At 37.4% G+C, this 16,157-nt stretch overlaps 3 protein-coding genes across 3 annotated transcripts; 2 read left to right on the top strand and 1 right to left on the bottom strand.

Annotated features, from left to right (window-relative positions):
• The first annotated feature begins 5,413 nt into the window (after positions 1-5,413).
• Positions 5,414-7,201, top strand: LOC137726918 (uncharacterized). Its single transcript, XM_068465869.2, has 2 exons — positions 5,414-5,669; positions 6,761-7,201. The coding sequence occupies exons 1-2, from the start codon at positions 5,487-5,489 to the stop codon at positions 6,941-6,943; spliced, it is 366 nt and encodes a 121-aa protein (XP_068321970.1). The 5' UTR covers positions 5,414-5,486; the 3' UTR covers positions 6,944-7,201.
• Positions 7,202-8,171: 970 nt separating this feature from the next.
• Positions 8,172-10,054, top strand: LOC137725189 (pentatricopeptide repeat-containing protein At3g24000, mitochondrial-like). The gene has a single exon (XM_068463788.2). The coding sequence runs from the start codon at positions 8,335-8,337 to the stop codon at positions 9,928-9,930; it is 1,596 nt and encodes a 531-aa protein (XP_068319889.2). The 5' UTR covers positions 8,172-8,334; the 3' UTR covers positions 9,931-10,054.
• Positions 10,055-10,097: 43 nt separating this feature from the next.
• LOC137725190 (E3 ubiquitin-protein ligase RGLG4) lies at positions 10,098-15,915 on the bottom strand. Its single transcript, XM_068463789.2, has 11 exons — positions 15,336-15,915; positions 12,147-12,231; positions 11,887-12,027; positions 11,676-11,789; positions 11,497-11,594; positions 11,343-11,422; positions 11,140-11,245; positions 10,924-11,051; positions 10,700-10,826; positions 10,525-10,581; positions 10,098-10,449 (listed from the first exon to the last, which is right to left on the bottom strand). Exons 1-11 carry the CDS (start codon positions 15,591-15,593, stop codon positions 10,363-10,365), a joined length of 1,281 nt encoding a protein of 426 aa, XP_068319890.2. The 5' UTR covers positions 15,594-15,915; the 3' UTR covers positions 10,098-10,362.
• Between the last annotated feature and the right edge of the window lie 242 nt (positions 15,916-16,157).

Here is a 16,157-nt window from a genome sequence, read left to right as displayed (position 1 = left end):
CACTTATCCTCCTTTTAAAAAAGAAAAGGGAGAACAATGAGAATAACCTTGTAGAGTACGTTAGAGTATACACGCTCAATTACAAGACCAAGATTAAGCAAATAAACCACGAGATTAATCAAAACTACAAGGGCTTTAAAATGCACTACACAAGCTCTATATGGGCACTATGATGACACTATGAAGTCTCTATAATTGCCCTAAGCGACAAAATGATAAGAACCAACAATCAAACATCCAGGACTTGTAGAAGACGAAGCCATAGTTGAGCTCAATGGCTGTCCTTCTCCTCTCTGTCAAAACTCTGATATGCTTAATCGATAATAGGCTTTCGATTCAATATATAAAAACGTAGTTTTGTGAGAGTTAGAGGTCATCATACATACATACATACATACATACATATATATATATATATATATATGCATGTACTTATCTCTCCTATTAGAATCCAAGTAGAAAAACTGACAAGCAATCATTGTCCTATAATGAGTGTATTCACAGGGCTTATTAACCACATTCCAATCCTTATTCAATTGAAACTAAACCAAACATTTTCCTACAATACTTCCTGCATTAAATTTGAACCAAACAGCCGGCCACAATAAACCAAATCATACTCAAATTCTTACACAGTAAACTTTCACGTTGAAACAATATTATGTTACCATTGATCCAAACAAAACAATTAACCTAATAAATAGGGTTAAACATTTTTTATGGCCTTTTGTTTTACGATTTATTCCCCAATTTCGAGTTGACGTTAAAGAATGCACAAGAAGTCGATCTGAAAAACTAGAGAATAATGTAAAGTACACGGAACAATAAGGAAGGGGAAATTAATTAGAAGTTCATTAACTAGGTTTAAATCACACTTAAGTGAAGAGAAATCATATGTTAACTCTATCAAGATCATCGTGGATAAGAAACATCAAAGAGGACAAGAAATAAAGTTGATAAGTATACTTTAAATATAGTAGCTATATTCTCTTATAGGACAACGCTTTGCATACAATTCTCGGTAATGTCTTGAATGACAAAGAACAGAGTGTCTTCCCTAAAACTAAAGCTAGCTATGAACAATACATGTATTGGTACTTTTAGTATAACATACGATTTATGACGATGATCTACTTTTCCACGAGGTGGGTCGTAATGGATTAATACAATATTTTAGCATGAAAATCAGATGGGAACATAATTATACAATATTCATATGGTATATGAATAGGGCACAAGTATATTATCCAGAGTACAATATTTCTCGAAAAAAAAGGACCCCAATTCAATTCTGTTCATACGTACTTCATGCATGGTATTGAACAGATAAAAGTAGTAATGATATATATGAGTCACGGCATCAAATGATCCTTTTCAGTTTTAATCCAATTGCATTTCGAACAACTAATAATTAACTGAGACTGTTAAATCTTCTCATAAGCCCTCTTGTTGGATAAGGACTTATTTGTAACTAATTTTATCTTCATTATACCGTTCTTACCTAAACAGCGTTATATATATTCATAGTATTGTATTATTAAATCAAGATGTAACGCGTCAATGAACATATTTCATGCAAGTAATTTTACTTTTATTATTAAATTAAAGAGATACAATAACTCTGGAAAAAAACAAGTTGTTACAGTATAAGAAGTAGAACTCATGATCATACAACAAATTGGAGGATATTTTTTCTTTCTTTTATTTTCAGCTTTACTATGATGAGTTTGATGGGGCCATCAGATAATTATGATCTCTTTTATTTTTTATCACAAAGGGAAAAGAACACTTTTATCATTCAACAGTTTATGACTTGGTGGGGGACCCATGATCAACTGAACAAATTTACCTGGCACACCGTCACAGTCTTCTTTTTCTTTTTAATAATTTTCCTTTTATTTTTCCTGCCATCCAAACTGCTTTTTCTTTACCATTTTTTGTTCTTTATAGTGAACCTTTAGTTCCTTTCCTTAAAATATCATTTCCATTTGGGTAAAGACATGCTAACATCTTTCATGATTACGACACAAATCTTTGACTGGTCTCTCTCTCTGCCTGACTCTCATACTGATTAACTGAGCCGCGCATGATTAGACAGGAAAAGGACCGGTGTATATATAGCAATCACACAGAAAAAAAAAGTTGAAATTACATATGTTTTATTGTGCTTCACAATGCGAGATGTAGGAAGATGGATACCAATTTACTAGCATAATTTGAGAAAATATTATTCACACACTTATTTTTACGCTCTATTTATTTTTGTTAATTTTTTGTCATTAATCTTCTTCAATCATTCGATTCAATGACCGAAAATTAAGAAGAGTGTGTGAATATCACTATCCTAATTTCAATACTTCTGTCTACGCAACCAAAATTTCCTATAGAAGTAGTTGTACTACATTTTGTGGATCAGATTTTTTTACATGAACAGACTAGAATTTGGAACTAACAAATGGTACTATGTGTACCGTATATAAAGCCATTGTGGTTAGCCGCATGGGTGGTGCGTGTGGAAAATATGTTAAGGTTAAAAAATCTCTTCTCAGATCACGTCGCCAGACGTGAAATGTTCCAATCCTATATAATCCTTGATAGACTGCCTTTCCTTTTCCTAGTTGATTGCAATTGGTTCCTTTGTATTTACTACATTGCATTTCCTTATTTTAGTTTACCCACAACTGTATTATTTTTTTTTGTCAAACGACGTACTTGTTAGATTAGGGAATCAACGAGGTTCAAACTCACGGGGTGATGCAAGGGCAACACTCCTCTTAACCACTGTGGTAGAGGGCCACTTGCATCCACAACTATTTATAATGGTTGTATCTTTTTGTTGTGTATATCAATGAAATTATACTCTTCATGATAAACTTAATTAGGTTTAGGTCATGGATAGGGTTCTATTCTTTCCCATTAAGTGATGTATAAGCTCCTTTTTAAGGGTGATCTCGCTTTCCTACTCATGAAGTGAGATTCTCGACAACACAGTGTGATAATGTATTGGGACATCACTGAACCATAACGACAACATGTCACGAGATATTTCCGCACCCATTTTGGTACCCGGCCGACATCCTATATCAACACAATATTTACAGGATATCAGTAATATAGAAGACATATCCAGTATTGGTGGAACCCTATCCCCCTTATGGTATTCAATATCTTTTTTTTTTTTGTTAGGATGTGATTCAACAATCAGAACATTCAATTTTTAGTTTTCTTTCAAGGATTATCCATTCAATTTTTTATTATCCGCAATGAACCGCATTTTTCTGCATAGATGACCAAACAATTTTGAATTCGGATATCATTTTTTGGGGACTCCAATCATTAAATTTCATTATGGAGTAGCCTTAGAAATGATATTTATAACTTTATAATAGAATGAAGCTGTCTTAAACCGTACGTATAATTATTTTGTATATACACATGCTTTTAGCCAAAAAGGTGATGAGAGAGTCTTTCACATGCCCTCAAGTGCAAACACATAAGGAAGCTTGATTGCAAGACTCACTCGTCGAGTAGGAATGAAAGTTGGCCTTAGTATAATATGATGGTGTAAAAATAATGGCTTTCGATCGATCTAAGGTAAAATGCTAAATCCGCCACATTTATTTACCATATTCTTCACGTATGTGCAAAACTTATAGTTATGAGACATGTGATTATGTACCCATCAAATTAAGCTAGCGAGAACTAGGAATATGTGCAAAGCTTAAAGTGTTAGCATTAATTTCTTAGTTCAAGAGTAATTCTTAGGTTGAGAAGTGAACTTATGGTCATGATTCCAGAAAAACAGGCCTTTATATTTCTTTTTCTTTCTCTAAATGGCCACAACAACAAATGAGTTGTACATAACCAATTACATTTAGATAGAGATTAATTAAGGGAGGGAGCTAGAGGGTTATAAGGTCTTTGCAAAGAATTACTTTTTTCTGGTCTTTACCAACCGTCCTTCGCAATACTATGCCCTGTAAGAGAACAATCCCTTGATGATCAACCTTGAAGGAGGAGCTTTTGATCAGTTGCATAAAGAGATTCCAAACTCTTCCCAGTCCCCAATCCAATGACAAATCACTCTTGATTCCTAATAAAATAATAACCATGATTCAAACTCGAACTCTCAGTCAATATTAAATTTGTAAACCACTTTCCTAACATGTATTTTAGTCATTCAATATTAAACACAGTTAGAGAGAAAAAGAGAGAGAGAGAGAGAGAGAGAGGTGGATTTTTAAATGGGTTCTAAAGCCATGCAACCTTTCATCACACGATGATGATCTTACGTAAGGGTAAGAGATAAAGCAAAGCAAAGGGCAAAGGGGGGGGGGGGGGGGGGGGAATGGTGGTGGGGATGTTGTGGGCGCTTGTGGAAGACTGTAGAGAGAATATAGAGAGAAGGTTGGCTTTGAACAATTACAAAAGATTCTCAAATGTCGGCTCTGTCTATATCTCTCTATCTATCTCTGTCGACATCATTTTATTACGTGCAGAAAAGACAAACGTTTAATTAGATTCTTCTTTTTCCTTCTGGCTGTGGGATGTATCATTCATGTGGGTTCTCTGCCCCTTCTGGGAGGCCACATCTGTCATTTGGTAACTGCATGAAAACAGCTTTAGTTTTCTGACCTAAACTACTCATGCCTATCTAACAACTTGAAGTTGAAGGGTTAAAGTTGGATCAACTCAATCTCAAACACCGAGACTTGGTGGTGGTCTGCACTTTGCAGCCGCAACTAAGACCCAAGGGGATTGATTTTCGGTTTTCTTTCCTTACCAATTGGAATAAAGGTGTAAACCACCAGATAAGTAGTTAATTAGTTGTACTAATAAAGTAGTTAATCATCTAACTTAAACTAATAAAGTGACGCAGGCTTTGATGACTCTTTGCTAGTGTTCATGTTTAAATTCCAATCTATCATTAATAGGGATAATTCATGGTTTTTTTTTAGTTTTATTTTAGGATTATTAAAGAGAGAGGGAGTTTTGTATCCGAAACCCTAGGTAGAACTGTAGAAGGTTAACAACCTATCTACTAAGATATTAGACCACACTTAAAATTGATGGTGTTGAGTTGCACGCATTCGACTTCGACAATACTATATGTGCATCATAGTATTATAGGTTGTTTGAATGTATCTTTGTATCTTTGGTCAAAACCAAACCAAACCAAACTATTCACATACAATTCGAATAGGCTGGTCGAGTCACTTGGGTCGGATAAATACTCACCGCCAACAACAACCAAAAAAATTGTAAGAAAAGCATTGTCATTGGGCCCAAACCAATGGGCCCTACAGGGTAAAGGTTCAGACATGTGTGACACCTCAGTCCAGCTACAGACACGTACTAAGTCTTTGGTCCACGGAAGAAAGACACGTGTCAAGTCCAATAAGAGCCCAATTCAACCTGAACAGAAGAAAAACGAACCGAAAACCAGAGAAGGCAAAAGAGACGGACCGACGAGCTTCAGGTCGAGAATGCCGATGCTGTGGAGGTGGATAGTGAACAAGACCCGTGACTCGACGCCCTTCTTCTTGGCCTTCGCCACCGTCTGCGGCGTCGTTCCGGGCGTTATTGGTTACTTCGTTATGCAGACGACCAACTCCGGAAACCAACAGCTGGAGGCCGAGCTCCGCCGCAACGCCCGACCCGAATCAATGGTGCGTTTTTGTTAAACTCCATGGTTTTCTGAAGTTATATTCGGCTTTAAGAAATGAGTTTTGCTTGTAATTACGCAAAAATTGTTAATTTATGGAGTATTAGACGAACCCCTTTTCGAATCGCGAGGAAGTTAGGTGATCAAATTGATGATTAGGTTTGTGTGGATTGTTTTTGTTTGATGCAAATTCAAAGCTGCAATCTTGACTTGTTCATGAAGTTGTAATATGTTATATGAGTAATGTGTTTGATAAAATGAACTGTCTTTGTCTTTGTCTATGAAGTGACCTGAAAATTTAGTGTGTTGAAACCAATGTGTGTAAGCTTCAAACTTTAGGTAAAGGATAGGCATCTGGTTGAATAATTTTCACTCACTAGTTTACAACACATGTACGGCTCGTTTGGAAGCGTTTTTAAAATGACTGACATTACTTTTAGAGAAAATGTTTTTGCGTTCTTAAAGCGCTTAAAGTGTTTTCGACAAGAAGCACATACATCCATATGCCAGAATGTCGAAAAATTGCAGTGTTTGATGATATGGAACCAACTCAACCAAGTAGTTTAGCTTCCCCAATATCTTTAACAAGGTTGTTTTGCTAAGATTGTGCATCACAAAATCTTTAGGAGCTTGCCTTTTACTTTATTTTTTGCACTGCTAAAATTCAGTGTGGTCTTGAAGCGTAGTGGAAGTTTTGAGGGCAAGTTTTGCTTCCATTTTTCCTCATTCGGCTCTAGAATAGGTAAGTGCTCGTAGATAACTCCTCTAAGTTGGTCTCGGTTCCAAAATTTACCTTATTTTACTTATTCTTCCCATAAGCTTGATTCATCAGAAACAGTGAATAAATCAACTCAAATCTTGTCGGGGAACCATTGCTCGTTTGTGTCTCACCTATTACAAAGGCATTCCGTACTGATCCCTATTGGATCGGAAACAGTGAAGAAATCTCATGTTAGTTTTATAACATCTTGTTATTGAAAGCTAAGCTAACTTGTACATTTCAGATGGATTTCAATTTCGGGTTGTTCTTGAAACAGTTTCGTACTCTGAATTACCACAAATGCTGACAGTTTTTTGCTTGAAATTGTGAATCAGAGGATGGGGCAAGTAAATAAAGAAAGATTGGCAGAATTCCTTGGGGAGTTGCAGCGAAAGGAGAACACAAACGATCGCTATGTTGCTGCACTGAAAGGAGAGACATTGACTAGGAATCCATATGTGAGAATTCAACCAATTCCGAAGCCAAGCAACACTGAATCTGAGAAAGAACAGAAGTAGATGGAGTTATGCTGTCAAGGGTATCTGTATATTTCTTCAGAACAACTACATGGATGATGGGTTTTTGCGTTTTTGATGTTATACTGATGCACAACTTTGTGGGATGTGTCTGCTTTTTAACCACTTTAGATATTTGATTTTTGTCACAATTAGATATTGAAACGCTTTGCGACTTAGACGAAATTTTGCAAGGATAAACTTTGAATGAAGATCATGAACGGTTTGGAATATGAGAAAATATTGTGGAGTGTGTCCAAACGCGGTTAGTGCCGTATTAAGTTACTAACTGGTTTTGAGTGGTCCTGTGTAACTCTAAATTGCATTTTTATTTTTATACAAGCGATATTGGGATGGCAAAGTTGAACTGGGGGCTTCTGGTGCTGGTGCAAACACTTTTAATTGAATTTTTAAAGGTTTAAATTTTGGTATCTCATATCGACAGAGTGAGCAAGGATGGGTTTTTGGTTTTTTTGGTCGAACGAGTGAGGATAATTTTGATGCAACTCTTTCGCTGCTACAATATGGGTGGACGACAGAATTGATATGTTGCAAGATGAGTGAAACTGTGACAACCTGTTGCAAGCAGGGAAACGAGAGAGATTGAGAAAGCTGTCAAATGCCCCATCAAATGGCAGGGTATCGAGCTCGTAGACGTGTCGTTGAACATGTCATGTACTTGATCTGCCGGAGTAGGTTTAGCCCTCGCCATCGAAGAAGTCGAAGATGAAGTGATCGGAAGATGCCACGCCATACAATACCTTAAAGAGAAAGTGCCTTCGACCATAGAATGTGTGCGCTTGTAGTAGCAAGAACTAGAGGACCTCATTCAAATTGAATACAAATAAAAAAACTTAATTGGACTTGAAGTGGAAGAAATTATTATCATAATTCAAACCATTTAATATATTTTTTTATCATAATCTAAAAATCATTAGAATGTTTTATTCAGTTGAGGACCGTTCTGCCATTCGTATAAATTGAACAAGTAGATGATTCATAACCGTCAATTTGTTTAATATATATGAATGATTAAACGATATTCAAATAAAATGATTTTTTCTAGAAATGATCTTTAGATGATGATAAAGAAAATGAACGGTTCAGATTATGATATTTGTACAGTAAATAATGTTAGGTCGTCGTGTAAGAAAGAATGACTCTTTACATGTAAGGAGTCAAGCAGTGTCTAAATTAGAACGATAAAAATTCTCATGCAACCTTATTTCTTGAATTAAATATTAGAATTGCTTATTGGGGGGTTGGACTACAGGGCAATGAAGCGGAACTCATTCCCTTTTGCATTCCATTAAGAATTTGTGAGCTTGTATTGCCATTGACACAGATAGACTGCTGCAATGGTACCATCTAGGTAATTTCCTGTACCTTCTGTAATGGTGCTGCTACTCAAGACCCAGATAAATGGTTTAGCCAGACAAGCAGAGGTTTTAATTTCATGGAAGGAACCCTTCAGATTATTAGGGTTTTTCATTGGTGGCGGAACATACACGACACTTCATTGCAGAGACTCTTATCACTATACCTACTTACTGCAACACTGTAAAAGCACCAATTCGATCAAAAAACTCCATGCCCAGATAACCACTGGAGGTTTTGAGCAAAACCCATTTGTCGTTGCAAAGCTAGTTGGAAAGTATGTGGAGTGCAGTGAATCAAGCATGGAAGCTGCACGGAAGGTGTTCGATAGATTGCTTGAGAGAGATGCTTTTGTGTGGAACATGGTTATTCAGGGCTATGCGAATGTGGGTCCTTTTGTTGAAGCATTCAATGTGTATGATAGAATGCGGTTGAGTGGTGTGCCTGCAAATAGGTACACCTACCCTTTTGTGCTCAAGGCTTGTTGTGCAATGAGAGATGGAAAACGAGGTCGGATTGTTCATGGACATGTTGTGAAATGTGGACTAGACTCGGATTTGTTCGTTGGGAATGCTCTTATTGCCTTGTATTCCAAGTGTGAGGAGATTGAGATTTCGAGAAGAGTGTTTGATGAAATACCTGGGAAAGATTCTGTAAGTTGGAATTCCATTATTTCGGGGTATACGGCAAATGGAAATCCTCACGAGGCTCTCATGCTTTTCCGCACCATGCTGCAAGATCGTGCTGCATGCTTGCCTGACCATGCCACTCTTGTGTGCATTCTTCCGGCTTGTGTTGAAGCATCAGCTATTGAAGTTGGATTTTGGATTCATTCTTACATTATAAAGTCAAGTATGAAAGTCGACGCTGTTTTAGGCAGCGCTCTCATTACAATGTACGCAAATTGTGGCCGCGTAACCACTGCCAGAGTTATTTTTTATCAAATCAGCGAGAAAAATGTGGGGGCGTGGAGTGCGATGATGCGGTGTTATGGAATGCATGGGCATGCAGATGAGGCACTCCAAATGTTTTCGCAGTTTGTGGAGTCTGGCTTACGCCCGGATGGTATTGTATTTTTGTGTTTGCTGTCCACTTGTAGTCACTCGGGGTTCATCACGAAGGGCTTGGAACTTTTTGAGAAAATGGGAGAATATGGAGTAGCGAAAAGCGAGAAACATTATGCTTGTGTGGTCGACCTTCTGGGAAGAGCTGGTTTACTTGACCAGGCGGTCGAACTTATCAGAACCATGCCCATGGAAGCAGGTAAAGATGTATATGGGGCCTTACTGGGAGCTTGTAGAATACATAATAACATGGAACTCGCCGAAAAAGCTGCAGAAAAGTTGTTTGTTTTGGACCCTGAAAATTCTGGGAGGTATATTCTTCTGGCCAGCATGTATGAAGATGCAGGTAGATGGGAGGATGCTGGTAGAGTGAGGAAGCTACTGAGAGACAACAACCTCAAGAAACCAACCGGAAGTAGTTCAATCGAGGTGGAATGTATGTATCACACATTTGGAGCAGATGACGAATCTCACCCATATACAGACCAGATTTTCAACACATTGCAGAGACTGGATAGGATAATGGAAGAAGAAACACTGAAACAGTGATGGTTTAAAGTGATTGTCGTGCCCCAGACGAGCTATACAATTTGATAACCTTACGGATAATCAACATTGTCACTGTTAGAGCAATTGCTCTGGATTATTGACCTAATGCATTTTGTTCTACAAAGTTTACGCTTTTCATTTTCGTATTAACTTGATTCTTCAGCAAATTGAACGAATTATAACGCCATCAATTTTCTCGCTAATTCACAAAAGTTGACAGAAGAAGCACAACTCACGAGTTCTGACGATTTTAAGCAAACCAAACATCTTACAGATGATTAAAAGTAAAGCAGCATTACACATTAGAGCTAGAAAGCAGGACTCTGCGATCTGGCGCAATTCAACACCCCGATGTCACTGACGGAAGGCAGACAATCTCTAAAAGCTACATATACACAATCTGGTAAACAACGAACGAATCCTTTTGTGCGGTTATCCAGCGAAAACCCTGAGACGACTGCGGATTGGCTGCCGGCAAATTGGACAGGCGGACAATCTCGGTCCACAGTCTCTGCAGGACTGCAATGAAATAACTGTTAGTGCCATGTAAAATAGGAAGGAACAAAGACAAATGGTTGTGCTAGTGCAGCTCACCATATGTCCACAGCCAAAGGCTAGGTCCTTTGGATTAGTTAGGCAGATTGGACAGACCTGCATTCAAATTTAAAAGCAGGAAACAAAATCAGTAATCCGAATTTGTAAGGAGCTCAAAGACATTTCGCTTTGGTCATCTACATACAGCAATTGAAAAAATGACAAGAAACTATACCAGCTCGCTTCGTTCATCACCCCCAGGTGCTGAAAGACCGCTTGGTTCACGAGTTGGCGGTGCACGAGGAGAGTAAGGAACTGGTGGAGGGCGTGGAACGATTCTGTTCCCGTGCCCTGCCGTGCGTCTATTCCCAGGTACAATAAAACTTATATTAGTAAAGCATACGCTTGCTAGTAGGCTAGTAGCTATTCCAATCAAAATGATGTTTATGCTAACCATACCCAAGTAAACTGAGTTCAACAGCTGCCTTATACTGGATTGGGATTTCCATGAGGGCAGCCAGAGCAAATGCAGCTTCTTTCTCAGTGGAAGTTGCGCGTTTAGACATAATTTCGGTGAAGTTAACAAACTACACAAAAACAAACTGGTTGGTGAATTAATGTCTGCTTAAAATCTCTGCATTGACAGTTAACTTATTGGTATATAGATTATAATACCTGAAAATTATCAAAATCGCGTGAAGGGATCTTGTCATCGAACTTCCTCATGTCTTCCCAGGGACCATCGCCGACTCCAACAAGAATAATCGAGAGTGGATAGAAACTGCTCACACAAGTTTTCAATTGCATTGATATACTTAAAACTCTTGCATTGCATAGATACACATAAAACAAAGGAAATGACAAATTCCAGGTTCTACCTTGCATCTGCAATTGATTTGATCGTCTTCTCCTCCTGTGGACTCAATTCGTTGTTGCTCGTATTGATACTTCTCGTGACCTTTACAATCAAGAAACTCGTACTTAGTCGAGGGAGAGGGAGAGGGGGAGAGAGAGAGAGCATCAGATATAAACCTGGCCATCTGCAATGATAACTAAGACATGGTATTGCCCCCCACTTTTCTCCACAATATCCATTGCAGCTTCAATTACAGGTCCATAAGAAGTTGGCCCTTAAACACAAAACATGTCTATAAATCTCCGACTCTAATGATATTCTAAATTATAACACAAAAACATAAGATTGCACCAACCTGAAAGTTGCAAATTTGGAACTATTCTTTTGTAGCAGGCCAAAACTTCCTCGAAACCATGGCAGGGCGAATGATCGGTGTGAAAGCTGAACACCCCTTCGTCATGAGTGGTAGCTAGAAAATAATTGGGAGGGAGGCAAAGTCATTGCAGTGATAAAAAAAACATGAAACGAAAGAAAATAGTCCAGAGCTTCAAACCAGAGGCCCCTACCATCACCAAAGCCGAAACAAGGAATTAGGTTGTCTTCATCAAATGGAGCTAGAGTTTTTCCGACAATGGAGATTGCTTTCTCGTATGGATTAGGTTCATCGCCAATGGCGTGCAGGCTCCTGTTTCTGAATGAAGCTTTGCCTGCAGTAACAACAACAACAAGAAGTCATCAGCTTCAAAGATGTCCATATACAAAATACATGATGCATGAAAGTGTATGTATATGAAGGGCATTGCAGTTTTAGTTTTCGTCCGTGAACCTGTCCATTCGTTGCTCTTGGTGAAGTCGATTCCGACAATGAGATTAGATGACTCTAAACCTTCTTTTCTCAAGGCATCTGTAACCTGCAAAATGAATCAATTGTATTTATTTTTTACAATGTTAAGCATGTTCATGTTTTATTTTTTCAGTTGTTGCACATCATACAACAAGGGAGATAGACGCATCGCCGTATTCACAAAGATAAGCATGAGAGATTTTTAAGTGTTCCGGAAACACGAGGAGGTACACCACATGTCATGATCATGATACAAGTGAAGGAACACTAAAAAATATACTCTCAGCCACTTATATCATAATACGTGATGTACCGACTTATGTTCTAGCAGTACGCTAAAAATATCTAAGCAGGAAGGTTGTGGGACCACTTCTCCAAACCTTACTATCTAGAGCCCAAGGACCAGAAAATCCGGGCCCATAATTTGTGGGAAAGAAATATCAGAGACTTTGATTTGTGTGAGGTGGACCAGCTAAATGAATTAATGGAAACCATCAAATTAAATTTAAATAGTTTGAATTGCCTTGTCCTTGGACTCCGAACAGCGAGATCTGGAGTAGATGTTTGTCCCCACTGCTTTGCTTGTAGTCAATGTGCTGACATTGCCCATTGGCTAAGCTAAAGAAATCCAATATGCCATTGTGCCTAAAAATAAGATTCTTGATTCTTTTAAGAGATGCGCTCACACGTCACTGATGCAAAGAAAGAAAGATGCGTGCAACATGCAATTAATAATTGAGATGGTGAGAGCTGCTTGGGCCATGATTAATTAAATAAATTGAAATTAACCACTCAATTAAAAATAAAATCATGTATTTTTTGTGGTGATTTAGAATTGGATAGGACTAAGAGCAATTATGTTTGGAATACAACTCAAAGCACTATCCAAACCTCCAACTTGTTTGGGTAAGTTGAAAGACTCTCCAAGTCAACACATGGAGGACTGACTCCAACTCCACTAAATGAGTGGATGTCCATTTGGAAATTTTTACTGGTACCAAAATATCAAGTACGGATCCTCTTGTAAGGATTTTAAAATGAATCGTGTTCGTTCATCATATATCATGCAATTAAAAATTATTTTAAATATTTTTATTTAAAAATAAATTTAAACAATCCTTAACAAAATCTAACTAATAAACACAATTTACAAATCTCATGACCGAATCCTTTTGATAAAATATCGTGCTGTTATCAATTTACGTGTTTAATAAAGTTGACGGGATGAAAGTTATGAACGGAATTCCCTCCGGATCCCTTTTATCTGGATCCTCCGGATGCATCAATCTGGTCCTTTCAACCTAAAATTGACCAGCCGGAAGACGATCAGACGACCTTGACGCCATCCAAATGAGAAGAAGTTGCGATGGCAGTGGCAGCCTTGGATCCTCCGCCTCGAGACGGCGGGACGGTTGAGAAGGGCCGAATGTCAGAGGAGACGACGGCGTCGTCAGGATTGTAGTCACGATTGACGAAGTAGAACCGCAGAGAAGAATTGCAAAGGACGCGGCCGAATCACCGAGAAGAAAGAAGAAGAAAATTTGAAGAAGCAGCAGCAGAACCGCAGAGAAGGAAGGAGAAAACCCGTGTTGGGGGAGGACCTGGAAGATCCGGACCAAAGGAGTCTAGATAGAGGATCCTATCCCAATAGTTAGGACCAATAATTAAAAGGTAGGTCCTACTCTTTAATTAATGAAATGAAAAATAACATAAATTATTTTAGTGGAGCACATGCGGTTAAGTATGTTTAAAGCAAGTGTACCAATACTATATCAACAGAAAAAGGTGCACTTGATGGAACAGTTCTTCTCCGGATTTATAAAAATTGAGTTTAAGAATCAAATGATTTAGACTGTTGAAATTTGATTCAATGGCTGCAAATAAGAGATCTTTCTAAAAATTATAATAATTGTAATTTTTTAATCAAATTTTAATAACTTGGATCATTTGATTCTTAAATTCATTTTTTTTAGATCTGGGTTCCAATTTGAGCTCGTCCAATAACATATTCCCAAAAGCCATTATGAGATAAGAAACGTTCAATAATGATGTCATGTCTTTGAGATCATCGACTGGTTTTAGACCTCAGTCATTTTAATTGCTCCAGATCCAACTCCAACGACCATAAATGGTGTTGAAAAATGGAGCTAACCACTTAGTTTTCAGTCTAGGAACCTGAATTGTCTGCTTTTCTCATCCTTTCTTATATTCTGTAATCACGGTTAAATTACGTCAATATTTTATATTCTCATTACTTTTTGTCATATTATTTTTATAAAAAAATAATATAAAATATTAACGTGACTTAACTATAACCACAAAATATAAGAGGAGATGAAAAAAGTATGGAATAGGGACGGCAGACAAACCACGTTCCAGTGGTAGGTAGTGGTACTTGTACTCCAAATTCTAGTCTAAACTGTACTCGAATGGTCGTGTAAATTGGTCTAGAGTCATCATTGACAGTCAATTAATAAGAAAATGGGTTTAAATTAGTTAGAAAAAACAGTGTGTATGCTTTTTTACAATCAAATTCGAATTTTGTACGTAAATTAGAGTAAGTTAAAATAAAAGAATGATTTCCTTCGCCTCTAATCGCATAAGTCAAAGTTGGAGAACAAATTGAGGAGAAAGAAAAAAAATGGTTAACTTTGATTTAGAGGAGGTTTAAAAGAAAAAAAAAAGATTAATTGGTGGTTTCATCACTGCAGTTCATTTTTTTAGAGATGAAAAGACTTATAGAGTTATTTCAGTATGTCTCTAACTATCTTCGTGTGATAAATCAAACTCAGAACGTACTATGTAGAATAGACGTATGAAATTAGTGCTCAACCACTAACCCCATAGGTGTCTCTTAGAGGCTTACATTGTCATTGTATATTCAATTATTCGAAATTTTTATGTTGAAAAGTCCATAGTAACCTTTAGAACAAAACCACAGATTTTTGGTCAAAACCAATTTACCAAGGACATTTAGAGGAGGAGAAGACCCAAAAACAAAACCTTGGACAGTTAAAGGATAGAAGAAACAATCCTCTGATTAAAACAGATATTCCCTAAATTTTAGGTGAAATTAATGATTAATTTTCATACACTTAAATAAAAAGGAAAATTTTCATATGCTCTCTGCTTAATTTCAGACAAAATTATTAGAGAGAGAGACAGACAGACCTGTTCAATGGATGTGAAGTTATCAGGAATATAAGCGTACTTCTCCTTCTTCTGGGTGGAGAGCTTCTTCTCTGTACCGCTCTTTGTTTTGCTGCCACCTGTATCATTTGTGCTCCATTTTTTGAACATCGTTGGATCATACGGCGGCGTTCCTCCAGTTACGCTGCGATTTCTGCTGGCGGTGCTACCGGAGATACTTCTTGAAACTCCACGGCTGTTGGTCTGCTTGTTTTTGAAAAATGAGAGGAGGCTGCCCATAACAACATCTACTCTTCCTTTGTTCTTCAACGCACAGTAAATATAGTGGAAAACAAAGGGCAAAAGAGAGATTTAAGTAGAGAGTAGTGAGAGTGAAACTATGCACTATGTCTGCTTTCGATTCAGAAGCCGAAAAAAAAAGGAAGAACTTATGGGAGTTGCAGGGGAGGGAGGTTAGGAATCTATGCTTTGTTTTGTCGCTGCCTAAGGAAGTAGAAGACTTTCTGAGGAGGAATAAGAGCTTGCTTGCAAGATAACGTTAGTTGACCATTACGCTTCACACATGCTTATTTTTCCAGGAGTATTTAATGGGCCGATCACTCGTTTGAATAGTTTTAAAATAACTGAAAATATTTTTGATGAAATTGATTTTGAATTTCAAAAATCTTTAAAAGAATTTTAGAAGAAACATAAAATATATACTTCTTGGAGAAAGTATTTAAAAGTACTTTTTCAGGATCCATTTAGATTTTTATTAAAGATTAGTTTTTAAAACATTTTCATCAAAAACGTTTTCGATCGTTTTAAGAGCATTATCAAACTAGCTCTAAGTAATTTAGAAAT

The sequence above is a fragment of the Pyrus communis genome, chromosome 5, assembly GCF_041283825.1.
Source record: "Pyrus communis isolate YQ-2024b chromosome 5, ASM4128382v1, whole genome shotgun sequence".
Lineage (NCBI taxonomy): Eukaryota > Viridiplantae > Streptophyta > Magnoliopsida > Rosales > Rosaceae > Pyrus > Pyrus communis.
The sequence above is the reverse complement of the archived record's forward strand: the minus strand, read 5'-3'. Positions and strand labels throughout refer to the sequence as shown.